The following is a 19,339-nucleotide window of genomic DNA, read 5'->3' as shown; positions in this document are numbered from 1 at the left end:
AAGGGCATTCTATGCCATCAAAAGGAACATAAAATTCAACATACCAATTAGGATCAGGCTAAAAATACTTTAATCAGTCATAGAACCCATTGCCCTTTATGGTTGTGAGGTCTGGGGTCCGCTCACCAACCAAGAATTCACAAAATGGGACAAACACCAAATTGAGACTCTGCATGCAGAATTCTGCAAAAATATCCTCCGTGTACAACGTAGAACACCAAATAATGCATGCAGAGCAGAATTAGGCCGATACCCGCTAATTATCAAAATCCTGAAAGATACATTAAATTCTACAACCACCTAAAAGTAAGCGATTCCCAAACCTTCCATAACAAAGCCATCACCTACAGAGAGATGAACCTGGAGAAGAGTCCCGTAAGCAATCTGGTCCTGGGGCTCTGTTCACAAACACAAACAGACCCCACAGAGCCCCCAGGACAGCAACACAATTAGACCCAACCAAATCATGAAAAAAACAAAAAGATAATTACTTGACACATTGGAAAGAATTAACAAAAAAACAGAGCAAACTAGAATGCTATTTTGGCACTAAACAGAGAGTACACAGTGGCAGAATACCTGACCACTGTGACTGACCCAAACTTAAGGAAAGCTTTGACTGTGTACAGACTCAGTGAACACAGCCTTGCTATTGAGAAAGGCCGCCGTAGGCAGACATGGCCCTCAAGAGAAGACAGGCTATGTGCACACTGCCCACAAAATGAGGTGGAAACTGAGCTGCACTTCCTAACCTCCTACCCAATGTATGACCATATTAGAGACACATATTTCCCTCAGATTACACAGATCCACAAAGAATTCAAAAACAAACCCAATTTTGATCAACTCCCATATCTACTGGGTGAAATACCACAGTGTGCCACCACAGCAGCAAGATTTGTGACCTGTTGCCACAAGAAAAGGTCAACCAGTGAAGAACAAACACCATTGTAAATACAACCCATATTTATGCTTATTTATTTTCCCTTTTGTACTTTAACCATTTGTACATCGTTACAACACTGTATATATACATAATATGACATTTGTAATGTCTTTATTCTTTTGAAACTTTTGTATGTGTAATGTTTACTGTTCATTTTTATTGTTTATTTCACTTTTGTATATTATCTACCTCACTTGCTTTGGCAATGTTAACATATGTTTCCCATGCCAATAAAGGGTTAGGGTTAGGGTTAGGGATGACGCTTCAGCACATAAATAAAAGTGTTACTGGTTCTTAACTACCTATCCTGTCTGCCCTCTGGGTACAGTGATGTGTTGAGGCACTGGATGCATCTCAAATAGCACCCTATTCCCTATGTAGTGCACTAGTTTTTTACCACAGCCCATAGGACTCTGTTCAAAAGAAGTGCACATTGTCAGACAAGGGAGGATGTTAACACAAGTCAGAGGACTGTTCAAACCCTGATAACTTTATTAACAAATAGCCAATTCCAGATGCTTTATCATTGACCTCTAACCTTGCTTTGTCATCTGACGATCACTGTAGAGAACAGGAGAGGTATAGACAAATGATCCCTAAAAAGTTTCAGTATGTGTTGTCCACCTTTTGTTGTGTTGATGTCCTAGAAACGGGCTCATGGTTTTAACGAGGTCCTCTCAGTTCACCTTGACCGCACTCATATTCATCAGGTGTTCTTCCACACACAAATCGCTCCACACACACACACACTTCCACACAATAACCCAAAACGGGTCACCATGAAGACTGCCAGTGCCTCCCTTTTTCCATTCTTTCTCAATCCCATTGTTTCCCTCCCTCCCTCTATCTCTGTCTAGATCCTGGACGTCCTGTGTTCTCTCTGTGTGTGTAACGGAGTGGCTGTGAGAGCCAATCAGAACCTCATCTGTGATCACCTGCTTCCCAAGAGAGACCTGCTCCTGCAGACACGATTGGTCAATGATGTTCAGAGGTAACAGGAAGTAGAAAGTGTACTCTAACTTATTTTGTACGTAATGTTGCTGCTGCTTATGACTTATGACCGAAAATATCTTCTGGACGTCAGAACAGCAATTACTCACCACAAACTGGAAGAAGCTGCTTCCAGTTTGTGGTGAGTAATTGCTGTTCTGACGTCCAGAAGATATTTTCGGTCATAAGTCATAAGCAGCAGCAACATTACGTACAAAATAAGCTTTAACGAGTCAGACGTGAGGGATATACTGCTTTCCCGGGAACAGGCCCAAATCCACGTCATTTGTTGTCAAGAGAAGACAGAGAAAAAAGGGGCGGAGGTCGGACTGTCTTCTGAAAATTCGTAGGCGAGCGAGTAAAACCCCCCACTGACATCCGTTCTATTGGCCAACGTGCAATCATTGGAAAATAAAATCGATGACCTACGAGCAAGATTAAACTACTAATGGGACAGTAAAAACTGCAATGTCTTATGTTTCAGTCGTGGCTGAACGACGACATGAACTACATACAGTTGACAGGTTTAACACTGTATCGGGACAATACAACAGCAGCCTCTGGTTAGACAAGGGGTGGAGGTCTATGTATATTTGTAAACAACAGCTGGTGCACGATTGTCACGTCCTGACCAGCAGATGGAGCTGTTGTTGTAGTTTTGGGGTCAGGACGTGGCAGTCTTGTGTTCTGTGTTGGTCTTGTGACTCCTAATCAGGAACAGCTGGGGATCGTTGTTCCTGATTGGGAGTCATATATGTAGGAGTATGTTTGTCACTTGGGTTTGTGGGTAGTTGTTTTTACACTGCGTGTATAGCCTGTAAAACTGCTACTGTTGTCACCGTCATTGTTTTTTTCAAGTGGATGCTTTACTCTTTTTTTTGGTAATAAAATAACCATGAGTATTCACATACCTGCTGCGCCTTGGTCCATTCATGAAGACAATCGTTACAGAACTACCCACCACCAAAGGACCAAGCAGCAGAAGAGGAGAAAGCCACAGGAGAAGGAAATGGAAGAATGGACCTGGCAGGACGAGAGAAAATTCTGGGCGGACAAGTTAAGGGAGCTAAGGGAACCCGAGAGGCAGCCCCAAGATTTTTTTGGGGGGGGGCACACGGGTAGTTTGGCCAGGCCAGGGAAGAGCCGTAAGCCAGCTACCCGTGACTACAGGGAGGTGCGTACGAGGTGGAGGGCGTCATGTTACGCTGAGGTGCGCACCATCTCGCCTATAAGGAAGCACAGCCCAGTGCGCCCAGTACCAGCGCCCCGCAGGTGCCAGGGCAAGAGGAGCATCGAGCCGGAACGGGTGATGCCAACCCTGCGCTCAAGACCGCCAGTGCGCCCTTTCGGTCCGGTGTTTCCCGCTAGACACACTAGCATGGAGGTGCGTGTCTCCAGGCTGGTACGTCCAATACCTGCCCCACGCATCAGGAGTCAACAGTCGTCGGAGCTGCCCGCCAGTCAACAGTCGTCGGAGCTGCCCGCCAGTCAACAGTCGTCGGACTGCCCTGAACTGCCGGAGTGGCCGGACTGCCCTGAACTGCCGGAGTGGCCGGACTGCCCTGTTCTGCCGGAGTGGCCGGACTGCCCTGTTCTGCCGGAGTGGCCGGACTGCCCTGTTCTGCCAGAGTGGCCGGACTGCCCTGTTCTGCCAGAGTGGCCGGACTGCCCTGTTCTGCCAGAGTGGCCGGACTGCCCTGTTCTGCCAGAGTGGCCGGACTGCCCGGTTCTGCCAGAGGTGCCTGCCTGCCCTGATCTGCCAGGGTGCCCGGCCTGTCAGGATCAGCCCGAGTGGTCCTCCTGCCCTCCGGTCCAGCCCGAGTGGTCCTCCTGCCCTCCGGCCCAGCCCGAGTGGCCCGCATGCCTTCCGGCCCAGCCCGAGTGGCCCGCATGCCTTCCGGCCCAGCCCGAGTGGCCCGCATGCCTTCCGGCCCAGCCCGAGTGGCCCGCATGCCTTCCGGCCCAGCCCGAGTGGCCCGCATGCCTTCCGGCCCAGCCCGAGTGGCCCGCATGCCTTCCGGCCCAGCCCGAGTGGCCCGCATGCCTTCCGGCCCAGCCCGAGTGGCCCGCATGCCTTCCGGCCCAGCCCGAGGGGCCCGCATGCTCTCCGGCCCAGCCCGAGGGGCCCTCCTGCTCTCCGGCCCAGCCCGAGGGGCCCTCCTGCTCCCCGGCCCAGCCCGAAGGGCCCTCCTGTCCTCCGGCCCGGCTCGAGGGGTCCGTCTGCCTGGTGCAGCTATCGGCTCCACCAAAGTGGGCGACGCCGAGGGTGGAGCAGGGTCCACGTCCTGCACCGGAGCCACCTCCAGGATAGGTGGGTTGGGGAGGGAGGGTGTAGCACAGTGCCGTCGTTGACGGCAGCCACCCTCCCTTCCCTCCCTTATTGTTTAGGGGTTATTGTTTATGGGTTTTGTTGGGGATTTTTGTTTGTTGGTGTTTTTTCATTGTTAGGTGCATTCCGGGGTCTGCACCTTGAGGGGGGGGTACTGTCACGTCCTGACCAGCAGATGGAGCTGTTGTTGTAGTTTTGGGGTCAGGACGTGGCAGTCTTGTGTTCTGTGTTGGTCTTGTGACTCCTAATCAGGAACAGCTGGGGATCGTTGTTCCTGATTGGGAGTCATATATGTAGGAGTATGTTTGTCACTTGGGTTTGTGGGTAGTTGTTTTTACACTGCGTGTATAGCCTGTAAAACTGCTACTGTTGTCACCGTCATTGTTTTTTTCAAGTGGATGCTTTACTCTTTTTTTTGGTAATAAAATAACCATGAGTATTCACATACCTGCTGCGCCTTGGTCCATTCATGAAGACAATCGTTACAACGATATCTAAGGAAGTCTCGAGGTTTTGCTCGACTGAGGTAGAGTATCTCATGATAAGCTGTAGACCACACTATCTACCTAGAGTGTTTTCATCTGTGTTTTTCATAGCTGTCTACATACCACCACAGACCGATGCTGGTACTAAAACCACACTCAATGAGCTGTATACCTGTCAAAGTGTATAATGATAGCAGGAATGCGAAAATATATATATATATTTTTCTTTACCCTAAATAGCGTACGTCATGAACATGATGGGGACGAAGCCCAAAACAAACACGTATGTATATAACACAGGGCTGTAATCCAACTCCTGAACAGGACGAGACCCATAATAACAATACACGGGACGAGACCCGTAATAACAATACACAGGACGAGACCCGTAATAACAATACACGGGACGAGACCCGTAATAACAATACACGGGACGAGACCCGTAATAACAATACACGGGATTAGACCCGTAATAACAATACACGGGACGAGACCCGTAATAACAATACACGGGACGAGACCCGTAATAACAATACACGGGATTAGACCCGTAATAACAATACACGGGACGAGACCCGTAATAACAATACACGGGACGAGACCCGTAATAACAATACACGGGACGAGACCCGTAATAACAATACACAGGATTAGACCCGTAATAACAATACACAGGCTCGTAATAAGTGCACACTAACACGGTAACACACAAGCCGACACAACAGAGTACAGGTGCTCACAAGACCAACGGACATGGAACAATAATCAACAAGTACAATGAGGAACAGATGTACACATACTAATCAGGGGGAATGGGAATCAGGTGTGCGTAATGAGACAAGACATTCTGGGGTTGGTGGTAATGAATCCAGTTCAGTGACGCCTAGCAGGCTGGTGACGTAGACCTCCGTGACAAATACCTCCATAAGGAAACAGGAAAACGCTCATCCAGGTGCGGCGCTTCTAGTGGACTTTAATGGAAACTTAAATCCATTTTACCAAATTTCTACCAGCATGTTAAATGTGCAACCCGAGAGATAAAAACTCTAGACCACCTTTACTCCACCACAGATACATGTACAAAGCTCTCCCTCGCCCTACATTTGGCAAATCTGACCATAATTCTATCCTCCTGATTCCTACTTACAAGCAAAAATTAAAGCAGGAAGCACCAGCAACTCAGTCAATAAAAAAGTGGTCAGATAAGGCAGATGCTAATCTACAGGACTGTTTTGCTAGCTCAGACTGGAATATGTTCCGGGATTCTTCTGATGGCATTGAGCAGTACACCACATCAGTCATTGGCTTCAGCAATAAGTGCATCGATGACATCGTCCCCAAAGTGACTGTACGTACATACCCCAACCAGAAGCCATGGATTACCGGCAACATCCGCACTGAGCTAAAGGGTAGAATTGCCGCTTTCAAGGAGCAGGACTCTAACCCAGAAACGTATAAGAAATCCCGCTATGCCCTCCGACGAACCATCAAACAGGCAAAGCATCAATACAGGACTAAGATCAAATCGTACGACACCGGCTCTGACGCTTGTCGGATGTGGCAGAGCTTGCAAACTATTATGGACTACAAAGGGAAACACAGCCAAGAGCTGCCAAGTGACACGAGCCTACCAAATTAGCTAAATTACTTCTATGCTCGTTTCGAGGCAAGTAACACTGAAACATACATGAGAGCATTAGCTGTTCCAGATGACTGTGTGATCACGCTCTTGGCAGCCGATGTGAGTAAGACCTTTAAACAGGTCAACATTCACAAAGCCGCGGGCCAGACAGATTACCAGGACGTGTACTGCGAGCATGCACCGACCAACTGGCAAGTGTCTTCACTGACATTTTCAACCTCTCCCTGTCTGTCTGTAATAGCAACATGTTTTAAGCAGACCACCATAGTTCCTGTGCCCAAGAACACTACTAAAGTAACCTGCCTAAATGACTACCGACCCGTAGCACTCACGTCTGTAGCCCTGAAGTGATTTGAAAGGCTTGTCTTGGCTCACATAAACACCATTATCCCAGAAACCCTAGACCCACTCCAATTTGCATACCACCCTAACAGATCCACAGATGATGCAATCTCTATTGCACTCCACACTGCCCTTTCCCACCTGGACAAAAGGAACACCTATGCGAGAATGCTATTCATTGACTACAGCTCAGTGTTCAATACCATAGTGCCCTCAAATCTCATCACTAAGCTAAGGACCCTGGGACTAAACACCTCCCTCTGCAACTGGATCATGGACTTCCTGACGGGCCTCCCCCAGGTGGTAAGGGTAGGTAACAACAAGTCCGCCACGCTGATCCTCAACACGGGGGCCCCTCAGGGGTGCGTGCTCTGTCCCCTCCTGTACTCACTGTTCACTCATGACTACACGGCCAGGCACGACTCCAACACCATCATTAAGTTTGCAGATGACACAACAGTGGTAGGCCTGATCACCAACAATGACGAGACAGCCTATAGGGAGGAGGTCAGAGAGCTGGCCGTGTGGTGCCAGGACAACAACTTCTCCCTCAACGTTATCAAGACATAGGAGATGATTGTGGACTACAGGAAAAGGAGGGCCGAGCACGCCCCCATTCTCATCAACGGGGCTGTAGTGGAGCAGGTTGAGAGCTTCAAGTTCCTTGGTGTCCAATTCACCAACAAACTAACATGGTCCAAACACGCCAAGACAGTCGTGAAGAGGGCACAACAAAACCTATTCCCCCTCAGGAGACTGAAAAGATTTGGCATGGGTCCTCAGATCCTCAAAAGGTTCTACAGCTGCACCATCAAGAGCATCCTGACTGGTTGCATCACTGCCTGGTATGGCAACAGCTCAGCCTCTGACCGCAAGGCACTACAGAGGATAGTGCGTACGGCCCGGGACATCACTGGGGCCAAGCTTCCTGCCATCCAGGACATCTATACCAGGCGGTGTCAGAGGAAGGCCCTAAAAATTGTCAAAGACTCCAGCCACCCTAGTCATAGACTGTTCTCTCTGCTACCGCATGGCAAGTGGTACCAGACCGCGAAGTCTAGATCCAAGAGGCTTCTAAACAGCTTCTACCCCCAAGCATAAGACTCCTGAACATCTAATCAAATAGCTAGCCAGACTATTTGCATTGCCGGTGCTCCCACACATTGACTCTGTACCTGTCAATGTGCGGGAGGGGGGGTAATTACATTAGTCATAAATTCACTCTTGATTTACAGCTGCATCTGTCTTGCTATCCAAATCAGTGTGATTAAATATATCTCAACACAGCTTTTCTGACTGCAATATAATAAACATGGAATAGAAATATGAATAATGTATAATCTATCTGGCTGTCTCACTGTGATTGTAATTGTATACATACTTTTATGCCACTAATTGAATGACTCAAATGTGGATGTGTTTATCCAGTATGAGACCCAACATCTTCCTAGGAGTGGCGGAGGGTTCAGCCCAGTATAAGAAGTGGTACTTTGAGCTGATGATCGACCAGGTGGATATTACTTTTCTTACTTTCCTTTGCAAATGTGTTTTGATTATTGTGTTTTAAATAGTATTGCCAAGTAAAATATTTAAGATGTATTTTGTCACTTGTACAATGTCTCTCTCTGTCTGTCTGTCTGACTGTCTACCTGTCTCTCTCTCTCGCTCTCTCTCTCTCTCTGTCTCTCTACTATCGCTCTCTGTCTGTCTGTCTGTCTGTCTGTCTGTCTGTCTGTCTGTCTGTCTGTCTGTCTGTCTGTCTGTCTGTCTGTCTGTCTGTCTGTCTGTCTGTCTGTCTGTCTGACTCTCTCTCTCTCTCTCTCAGGTGGACCACTATGTGACCAGTGAGCCAACTCACCTGCGTGTGGGATGGGCCTCCACTAAGGGTTACGCCCCCTACCCGGGGGCTGGAGAGGGCTGGGGGGGCAATGGGGTGGGTGATGACCTCTACTCATACAGCTTTGATGGACTCTACCTGTGGTCAGGTACGCCCTCTGAGGTTCTGTATGACTCTACCTGTGGTCAGGTACACCCTCTGAGGTTCTGTATGAGTCTAATGTGGTTAGGTACACCCTCTGAGGTTCTGTATGACTCTAATGTGGTTAGGTACGCCCTCTGAGGTTCTGTATGACTCTAATGTGGTTAGGTACGCCCTCTGAGGTTCTGTATGACTCTACCTGTGGTCAGGTACACCCTCTGAGGTTCATGGCATGTTGTTGCTTATACTGTATAAGTTCTTTGCCCTCGTGATGTGAAATACCACTGCTGTTTTGAGAGTTGGGCATTGAAATCCTGAGGTAATCGTTTTGTGGTCAAGAGCAAAGGAAAAGTAACAGTACATGAAAACCCTCAACCAACCTTTCCTCATCGGTCACCCTGCCCCTTGTCTAAATAGGCCCAGACCCCACCCCACCCAACCCTCACCCTGTTCCTTTCCATAGAACCCCACTCAGCTCTACGTTCTCCAAACATTTTGAACCCTACCCATCCGTCCGTCCATATCTATCTATCTATCTATCTATCTATCTATCTATCTATCTATCTATCTATCTATCTATCTATCTATCTATCTATCTATCTATCTATCTATCTATCTATCTATCTATCTATCTATCTATCTATCTATCTATCTATCTATCTATCTATCTATCTATCTATCTATCTATCTATCTATCTATCTATCTATCTATCTATCTATCTATCTATCTATCTATCTATCCATCCTCCCTCTGCACTTCCTACCATTCTACACCTTACACTGCCCCTACTGTCCTCCATGACTTCCCTACTCCCTGTCTGAAGAGGCCCCAGACTCAGTCTGTCCTCCATGACTTTCCTACTCCCTGTCTATCTCTGGTTCACATGAGGGAAACGGTGGAGATGTCTCAATAATGAGCATCCATCCTCTCCTCCCCTCTCCAGGCCGTATCCCCCGGGCGGTGGCCTCCATCAACCAGCACCTGTTGAACAGTGATGACGTGGTGAGCTGTTGTCTGGACCTGGGCGCTCCCTCCATGTCCTTCAGGATCAATGGGCAGCCAGTACAGGGCATGTTTGAAGACTTCAACACCGACGGATTCTTCTTCCCCGTGGTCAGCTTCTCAGCCGGGGTCAAGTAAGGGGCCAGCACACACACACACACACACAGATGCATACTTGTGGACACACACACAAACTCACACACACAGCTTCTCCGTAGGGGTCAAGTAAGCGTCCAGCTAGGTTAATTAATTAATTATTAGGTACATTAATAAGGGACTGAAATGAGTTGAGAAGGCTGTGGAGTGGGGATGGTGGTTGTCAGTTGACAGATCTTTTAGAACAGCAGTAGGTGCAGGTAGCCTAGTGGTTAAAGCGTTGGACTAGTAACCGAAAGGTTGCAAGATTGAATCCCTGAGCTGACAAGGTAAAAATCTGTCGTTCTGCCCCTGAAAAAGGCAGTTAACCCACTGTTCCTAGGCCTTCATTGCAAAAAAAGAATTGTTCTTAACTGACTTACCTAGTAAAATAAAAATACCTAGTTTAGGTCAGGTGAACTGCTGAGCAATGGGACAATAAAGATTTTGGAATTTGAATAGTGTAGCATAGACTCGAGAATCTAGACTCGAGTCTAGATGCTAGAGTTCAGAACATTAGCTTCGGGTATGACGTAATATGACACACATCACATTATTTTGTCTGGGAAATCACTCAAATCTGTAACTTCCTGCTTTCCTCATCTCCTCAGGGTGCGTTTCCTGTTGGGCGGTCGTCATGGTGACTTTAAGTTCTTGCCCCCGGCGGGTTATTCCCCGTGTTACGAGGCGCTACTCCCCAAGGAGAAGATGAGGGTGGAGGCTGTGAAGGAGTACAAGAGGGATCATGGAGGGGTCAGGGACCTACTGGGGACAACACAGATCCTCTCCCAGGCCTCATTCATCCCCACACCTGTAGACACCAGCCAGGTAATATATACCTGGACACCTGTAAACAGTCCGTCAGCCAGTCAGTCTGTCAGCCAATTGATCAATCTCTGTCTCTGTCTCTGTCTTTCTCTCTCTCTCTCTCTCTCTCTCTCTCTCTCTCTCTCTCTTTCTTTCTTTCTTTCTATCAATTCAATTCAAAGGGCTTTATTGGCATGGGCAACATATGTTTACATTTCCTAAGCAAGTGAAATAGATAATAAACAAAAGTTAAATAATCAATCAAAAATGTACAGTAAACATTACACTCACACATTTCAAATGTCATAATATGACTATGTACAGTGTTATAATGATGTGCACTCTCTCTCTCTCTCTCTCTCTCTCTCTCTCTCTCTCTCTGTCTGTCTCTGTCTCTCTCTTTCTCTGTCTCTCTCTCTCTCTCTTTCTCTCTCTCGCTGTCTCTCTCCCTCGCTCTCTCTCTCTTTCTCTGTCTCACTTTCTCTGTCTCTCTCTTTCTTTGTCTCTCTCTCTCCCTGTCTCTCTCTCTCTTTCTCTGTCTGTCTCTCTCTCTCTATCTCTCTCTCTCTGTCTCTCTCTTTCTCTGTCTGTCTCTCTCTCTCTCTCTCTGTCTCTCTCTCTCTCCAGATTGTTCTGCCTCCTCACCTGGACAACGTGCGGGACAGACTTGCAGAGAACATCCATGAACTGTGGGGCATGAACAAGATCGAACTGGGCTGGTCCTATGGCAAGGTAGGTACTATGCCTTAAGTTTGATCTCACCTGTGTTATGGCCTATATGCCAATCTACGGTAGGTGCAATACCTCAGCATGGTCTCTAGGGCAGCGATATACAAACCATTGTCACCTCATCTGTTTCCATTTTGCTATGAAATGGATTATACTGCATTAGCCTTGTTATGGTAATCATCCGTCCCTTGCTATCTCTCTCCCTTTCTATTTCCCTCCATCTCTATTTCCCTCCTTACATCTCTCTCAATTCAATTCAATTTTCAATGTAAGGGCTTTATGGGAAACATATGTTACAATTGCTAAAGGAAGTGAAATAGATAATAAACAAAAGTGAAATAAACAATAACACATTTACAGTAAACATTACACTTACAAAAGTTCCAAAAGAATAAAGACATTTCAAATGTCATATTATGTCTATATACAGTGTTGTAATGATGTGCAAATAAAGTACAAAAGGGAGAATAAATAAACATAAATATAGGTTGTGTTTACAATGGTGTTTTGTTACATTTACATTACATTTAAGTCATTTAGCAGACGCTCTTATCCAGAGCGACTTACAAAATGGTGCATTCACCTTATGATATCCAGTGGAACAACCACTTTACAATAGTGCATCTAAATCTTCTAAGGGGGGGGGGGGGGGGGGGGGGTTAGAAGGATTACTTTATCCTATCCTAGGTATTCCTTAAAGAGGTGGGGTTTCAGGTGTCTCCGGAAGGTGGTGATTGACTCCGCTGTCCTGGCGTCGTGAGGGAGCTTGTTCCACCATTGGGGTGCCAGAGCAGCGAACAGTTTTGACTGGGCTGAGCGGGAACTGTGCTTCCTCAGAGGTAGGGGGGCCAGCAGGCCAGAGGTGGATGAACGCAGTGCCCTTGTTTGGGTGTAGGGCCTGATCAGAGCCTGAAGGTATGGAGGTGCCGTTCCCTTCACAGCTCCATAGGCAATCACCATGGTCTTGTAGCGGATGCGAGCTTCAACTGGAAGACAGTGGAGAGAGCGGAGGAGCGGGGTGACGTGAGAGAACTTGGGAAGGTTGAACACCAGACGGGCTGCGGCGTTCTGGATGAGTTGTAGGGGTTTAATGGCACAGGCAGGGAGCCCAGCCAACAGCGAGTTGCAGTAATCCAGACGGGAGATGACAAGTGCCTGGATTAGGACCTGCGCCGCTTCCTGTGTGAGGCAGGGTCGTACTCTGCGAATGTTGTAGAGCATGAACCTACAGGATCGGGTCACCGCCTTGATGTTAGTGGAGAACGACAGGGTGTTGTCCAGGATCACGCCAAGGTTCTTAGCACTCTGGGAGGAGGACACAAGGGAGTTGTCAACCGTGATGGCGAGATCATGGAACGGGCAGTCCTTCCCCGGGAGGAAGAGCAGCTCCATCTTGCCGAGGTTCAGCTTGAGCTGGTGATCCGTCATCCACACTGATATGTCTGACAGACATGCAGAGATGCGATTCGCCGCCTGGTTATCAGAAGGGGGAAAGGAGAAGATTAATTGTGTGTCGTCTGCATAGCAATGATAGGAGAGACCATGTGAGGATATGACAGAGACAAGTGACTTGGTGTATAGTGAGAATAGGAGAGGGCCTAGAACAGAGCCCTGGGGGACACCAGTGGTGAGAGCGCATGGTGCGGAGACAGATTCTCGCCACGCCACCTGTTAGGAGCGACCTGTCAGGTAGGACGCAATCCAAGCGTGGGCCGCGCCGGAGATGCCCAACTCGGAGAGGGTGGAGAGGAGGATCTGATGGTTCACAGTATCAAAGGCAGCAGATAGGTCTAGAAGGATGAGAGCAGAGGAGAGAGAGTTAGCTTTAGCAGTGCGGAGAGCCTCCGTGACACAGAGAAGAGCAGTCTCAGTTGAATGCCCAGTCTTGAAACCTGACTGATTAGGATCAAGAAGGTCATTCTGAGAGAGATAGCAGGAGAGCTGGCCAAGGACGGCACGTTCAAGAGTTTTGGAGAGAAAAGAAAGAAGGGATACTGGTCTGTAGTTGTTGACATCGGAGGGATCGAGTGTAGGTTTTTTCAGAAGGGGTGCAACTCTCGCTCTCTTGAAGACGGAAGGGACGTAGCCAGCGGTCAAGGATGAGTTGATGAGCGAGGTGAGGAAGGGGAGAAGGTCTCCGGAAATGGTCTGGAGAAGAGAGGAGGGGATAGGGTCAAGTGGGCAGGTTGTTGGGCGGCCGGCCGTCACAAGACGCGAGATTTCATCTGGAGAGAGAGGGGAGAAAGAGGTCAAAGCACAGGGTAGGGCAGTGTGAGCAGGACCAGCGGTGTCGTTTGACTTAGCAAACGAGGATCGGATATCGTCAACCTTCTTTTCAAAATGGTTGACGAAGTCATCCGCAGAGAGGGAGGAGGGGGGGGGAGGGGGAGGAGGATTCAGGAGGGAGGAGAAGGTAGCAAAGAGCTTCCTAGGGTTAGAGGCAGATGCTTGGAATTTAGAGTGGTAGAAAGTGGCTTTAGCAGCAGAGACAGAAGAGGAGAATGTAGAGAGGAGTGAGTGAAAGGATGTCAGGTCCGCAGGGAGGCGAGTTTTCCTCCATTTTCGCTCGGCTGCCCGGAGCCCTGTTCTGTGAGCTCGTAGTGAGTCGTCGAGCCACGGAGCAGGAGAGGAGGACCGAGCCGGCCTGGAGGATAGGGGACAGAGAAAATAAAATGATGCAGAAAGGGAGGAGAGGAGGGTTGAGGAGGCAGAATCAGGAGATAGGTTGGAGAAGGTTTGAGCAGAGGGAAGAGATGATAGGATGGAAGAGGAGAGAGTAGCGGGAGAGAGAGAGCGAAGGTTGGGACGGCGCAATACCATCCGAGTAGGGGCAGAGTGAGAAGTGTTGGATGAGAGCAAGAGGGAAAAGGATACAAGGTAGTGGTCGGAGATTTGGAGGGGAGTTGCAATGAGATTAGTGGAAGAACAGCATCTAGTAAAGATGAGGTCAAGCATATTGCCTGCCTTGTGAGTAGGGGGGGAAGGTGAGAGGGTGAGGTCAAAAGAGGAGAGGAGTGGAAAGAAGGAGGCAGAGAGGAATGAGTCAAAGGTAGACGTGGGGAGGTTAAAGTCACCCAGAACTGTGAGAGGTGAGCCATCCTCAGGAAAGGAACTTATCAAGGCGTCAAGCTCATTGATGAACTCTCCAAGGGAACCTGGAGGGCGATAAATGATAAGGGTGTTAAGCTTGAAAGGGCTGGTAACTGTGACAGCATGGAATTCAAATGAGGAGATAGACAGATGGGTCAGGGGAGAAAGAGAGAATGTCCACTTGGGAGAGATGAGGATTCCAGTGCCACCACCCCGCTGGCTCGATGCTCTAGGGGTATGCGAGAACACGTGGGCAGACGAAGAGAGAGCAGTAGGAGTAGCAGTGTTATCTGTGGTAATCCATGTTTCCGTCAGCGCCAGGAAGTCTAGGGACTGGAGGATAGCATAGGCTGAGATGAACTCAGCCTTGTTGGCTGCAGACCGGCAGTTCCAGAGGCTGCCGGAGACCTGGAACTCCACGTGGGTCGTGCGCGCTGGGACCACCAGGTTAGAGTGGCAGCGGCCATGAACACAACACGTGTTCTTCACTGGTTTCCCTTTCCTTGTGGCAGCAGGTCACAAATCTTGCTGCTGTGATGGCACACTGAGGTATTTCACCCAATAGATATGGGAGTTTATCAAAATTTGATTTGTTTTCAAATCCTTTGTGGGTATGTGTAATCTGAGGGAAATATGTGTCTCTAATATGGTCATACATTTGGCAGGAGGTTAGGAAGTGCAGCTCAGTTTCCACCTCCTTTTGTGGGCAGTGTGCACATAGCCTGTCTTCTCTTGAGAGCCAGGTCTGCCTATGGCGGCCTTTCTCAATAGCAAGGCTATGCTCCCTGAGTCTGTACAAAGCTTTCCTTAAGTTTCAGTCAGTCACAGTTTACTCTCTGTTTAGGGTCGAATAGCATTCTAGTTTGCTCTGTTTTTAAAAAATTATTTCCAATGTGTCAAGTAATTATATTTGAGTTTTCTCATGATTTGGTTGGGACTAATTGTGTTGCTGTCCTGGGGCTCTGTGGGTTCTGATTGTGTTTGTGAACAGAGCCCCAGGACCAGCTTGCTTAGGGTACTCTTTTCCAGGTTCACCTCTCTGTAGGTGATGGCTTTGTTATGGAAGGTTTGGGAATCGCTTCCTTTAAGATGGTTGTAGAATTCAACGTCTCTTTCTGGATGTTGATAATTAGCAGGTATCAGACTAAATTTGATCTGCATGCATTATTTGGTGTTTTATGTTGTTCACTGAGGATATTTTTGCGAAATTCTGCATGCAGAGTCTCAATTTGGTGTTTGACCCATTTTGTGAATTCTTGATTGGTGAGCGGACCCAGACCTTACAACCATAAAGAGCAATGGGTTCTATAACCGATTCAAGTATTTTTAGCCATGTAAGGGGTGCGTAACTGGTGGCAGGGAAGTCAGACGCAGGAGAGCAGAACTAGGTAATAGCCGGAGCAGTTTAATTACAAAACCAATGGCATCAAGAAAATAACAACTTGGGTACAAAACCCGACGCGCACCAGTCCACATGTGCACAAGTACTTACAAACAAACAATACCACACAAAGACATGGGGGGGAACAGAGGGTTAAATACACAACACGTAATGAGGGAATGAAAACCAGGTGTGTGGGAAAACAAGATAAAACAAATGAAAAATGGATCGGCGATGGCTAGAAGACCGGTGACGTCGACTGCCGAACACCGCCCAAACAAGGAGAGGAACTGACTTCGGCAGAAGTTGTGACAGCGCGCCGACACCGGCCTCAGGGGCGACCCGGAGGGCGAGGCGCAAGGCGATCCGGACGGAGACGGTGGAACTCCCGCAGCATTGAAGGGTCCAACACGTCCTCCACCGTTACCCAGCATCTCTCCTCTGGACCATATCCCTCCCAGTCCACAAGGTACTGAAGGCCCCTCGCACGACGCCTCGAATCCAGTATGGAACGAATAGAGTACGCCGGGGCTCCCTCGATGTCCAGAAGGGGTGGAGGAATCTCCCGCACCTCAGACTCCTGGAGCATACCCCTCCCAGTCCACAAGGTACTGAAGGCCCCTCGCACGACGCCTCGAATCCAGTATGGAACGAATGGAGTACGCCGGGGCTCCCTCGATGTCCAGAAGGGGTGGAGGAATCTCCCGCACCTCAGACTCCTGGAGCGGGCCAGCCACCACCAGCCTTAGGAGAGACACATGGAACGAGGGGTTAATACGGTAATCGGGGGGAAGCTGTAACCTGTAACTCAACTCGTTCAGTCTCCTCAGGACTTTAAATGGCCCCACAAACCGCGGACCCAGCTTCCGGCAGGGCAGGCGGAGGGGCAGGTTTCGGGTCGAGAGCCAGACCTGGTCCTCCGGTGCGAATACCATGGCATCACTGCGGTGACGGTCTGCGCCGGCTTTCTGGCACAGCACGGCGCGCTGAAGGTGAACATGGGCGGCGTCCCATGATTCCTTCGCGCGCCGGAACCAGTCATCCACCGCAGGAGCCTCTGTCTGACTCTGATGCCAAGGAGCCAGAACCTGCTGATACCCCAGTACACACTGGAAGGGGGAGAGGTTAGTGGAGGAGTGGCGGAGCGAGTTCTGGGCCATCTCTGCCCAGGGCACGAACGCTGCCCACTCCCCCAGGCGGTCCTGGCAATAAGACCTCAGAAACCTACCCACATTCTGGTTTACTCTCTCTACCTCCCCGTTACTATCGGGGTGAAAACCCGAGGTAAGGCTGATCGAGACCCCCAGACGTTCAATGAATGCCCTCCAGATCCTCGAAGTGAACTGGGGACCCCGATCAGACACTATGTCCTCAGGCACCCCATAGTGCCGGAAGACGTGTGTAAACAAGGCTTCCGCCGTCTGTAGGGCCGTAGGGAGACTGGGCAGCGGGAGGAGACGGCAGGACTTAGAGAAATTATCCACAACAACCAGGATCGTGGTGTTTCCCTGTGATGGGGGGAGATTGGTCAGGGAATCGATCGACAGGTGTGACCATGGCTGCTGTGGAACGGGTAAGGGGAGTAGCTTACCTCTGGGCAGGTGCCTAAGAGCCTTACACTGGGCGCACACCGAGCAGGAGGAAACATAAACCCTCACGTTCTTAGCCAAAGTGGGCCACCAGTACTTCCCACTCAGACAGCGCACCGTCCGACCGATCCCAGGATGACTAGAGGAGGGTGATGTGTGGGCCCAATAGATCAGCCGGTCACGGACGTACAGATGCCCAGCGGGACACTGGAGGCGAGCGGGCTCTGCACGCAATGCCTGCTCAATGTCCGCGTCCAGCTCCCACACTACCGGCGCCACCAGGCAGGAGGCCGGGAGTATGGGGGTGGGATCCATGGGCCGCTCCTCTGTGTCATACAGCCGGGACAGTGCCTCTGCCTTCACGTTCTGGGAACCTGGTCTGTAAGAAAGTTTGAAAACAAAACGGGTGAAAAACATGGCCCACCTTGCCTGGCGAGGGTTCATTCTCCTCGCTGCCCGAATGTGCTCCAGATTGCGGTGGTCAGTCCAGATGAGAAAAGGGTATTTAGCCCCCTCAAGCCAATGTCTCCACGTCTTCAAAGCCTTGATGACAGCCAACAGCTCCCGGTCCCCCACGTCATAGTTTCGCACCACTTGGCTGAGCTTCCTCGAGAAGAAGGCACAGGGGCGGAGCTTTGGTGGTGTACCCGAGTGCTGAGAGAGCACGGCTCCTATCCCAGCCTCGGACACGTACACCTCCATTATGAATGCCAAAAAGGGATCCGGATGGGCCAGCACGGGAGCCGAGGAAAACAGAGCACTCAGGTGACCAAAGTCCCTGTCCGCCTCAGCCGACCACTGCAAACGTACCGGCCCCCCCTTCAGCAGTGAGGTAATGGGAGCCACTACCTGACCAAAACCCCGGATAAACCTCTGGTAGTAATTTGCAAACCCTAGAAACCGCTGCACCTCCTTTACCGTGGTGGGAGTCGGCCAATTACGCACGGCTGAGATGCGGTCACTCTCCATCTCTACCCCTGAGGTGGAAATGCGGTACCCTAGGAAGGAGATGGACTGTTGGAAGAACAGACATTTCTCAGCCTTGGCATACAGGTCATGCTCCAACAGTCGACCAAGCACCTTGCGCACCAGGGACACATGCTCGGCGCATGTAGCGAAGTATATCAGAATGTCATCAATATACACCACTACACCCTGCCCTTGCATGTCCCTGAAAATCTCATCTACAAAGGCTTGGAAGACTGATGGTGCATTCATCAACCCGTACAGCATGACGAGGTACTCATAATGCCCTGAGGTCGTACTGAACGCCGTCTTCCACTCGTCTCCCTCCCGAATACGCACCAGGTTGTAATCAGTCCTGAGATCAAGGTTGGTAAAGAAGTGCGCCCCGTGCATTGACTCAATCGCCGTGGCGATAAGAGGTAGCGGGTAACTGTACCTCACAGTTATCTGATTTAAGCCTCGATAGTCAATACACGGGCGCAGAACTCCCTCCTTCTTCTTCACAAAAAAGAATCTCGAGGAGGCGGGGGAAGTGGAGGACCGAATGTACCCCTGACGCAGGGATTCGGAGACATATGTTTCATTGCCACCGTCTCTGCCTGTGAGAGGGGATACACGTGACTCCTGGGAAGTGCAGCGTCTACCAGGAGATTTATCGCACAATCCCCCCATCGATGGGGTAGTAATTGAGTCGCCTTCTTTTTGGAGAAGGCGAGAGCCAAATCAGCATATTAGCGGGGAATGCGCACGGTGGAGACCTGGTCTGGACTTTCCACCATAGTAGCACATACGGAAACCCCTAAACACCTCCCCAAGAACTCTCGCGACCACCCCGTGAAAGCCCTCCATTGCCATGAAACAGTGGGGTCATGACAAGCTAACCAGGGTAGGCCTAGCACCATGGGAAACGCAGGAGAGTCAATGAGA

General features: G+C 49.6%; 1 protein-coding gene across 6 annotated transcripts in view; it reads left to right on the top strand.

The window, feature by feature from the left end:
- Nucleotides 1-19,339, top strand: part of LOC106571102 (ryanodine receptor 3) — a 234,663-nt gene that overhangs the window by 78,012 nt on the left and 137,312 nt on the right. For 5 of the 6 annotated variants that reach the window (XM_082961634.1, XM_082961633.1, XM_082961632.1 and 2 more), the window contains 6 exons: nt 1,804-1,937; nt 8,163-8,244; nt 8,560-8,719; nt 9,657-9,849; nt 10,462-10,678; nt 11,285-11,389. In XM_082961634.1, the coding sequence (XP_082817760.1) occupies nt 1,804-1,937; nt 8,163-8,244; nt 8,560-8,719; nt 9,657-9,849; nt 10,462-10,678; nt 11,285-11,389 (891 nt within the window). Of the gene's footprint in view, nt 1-1,803; nt 1,938-8,162; nt 8,245-8,559; nt 8,720-8,909; nt 8,922-9,656; nt 9,850-10,461; nt 10,679-11,284; nt 11,390-19,339 lie in introns of those variants that run through there. The other variant, XM_082961636.1, reaches the window with a different exon arrangement.

Source organism: Salmo salar, chromosome 15 (genome assembly GCF_965601325.2).
Source record: "Salmo salar chromosome 15, fSalSal1, whole genome shotgun sequence".
Lineage (NCBI taxonomy): Eukaryota > Metazoa > Chordata > Actinopteri > Salmoniformes > Salmonidae > Salmo > Salmo salar.
This window is presented reverse-complemented; position numbering and strand designations above follow the sequence as displayed.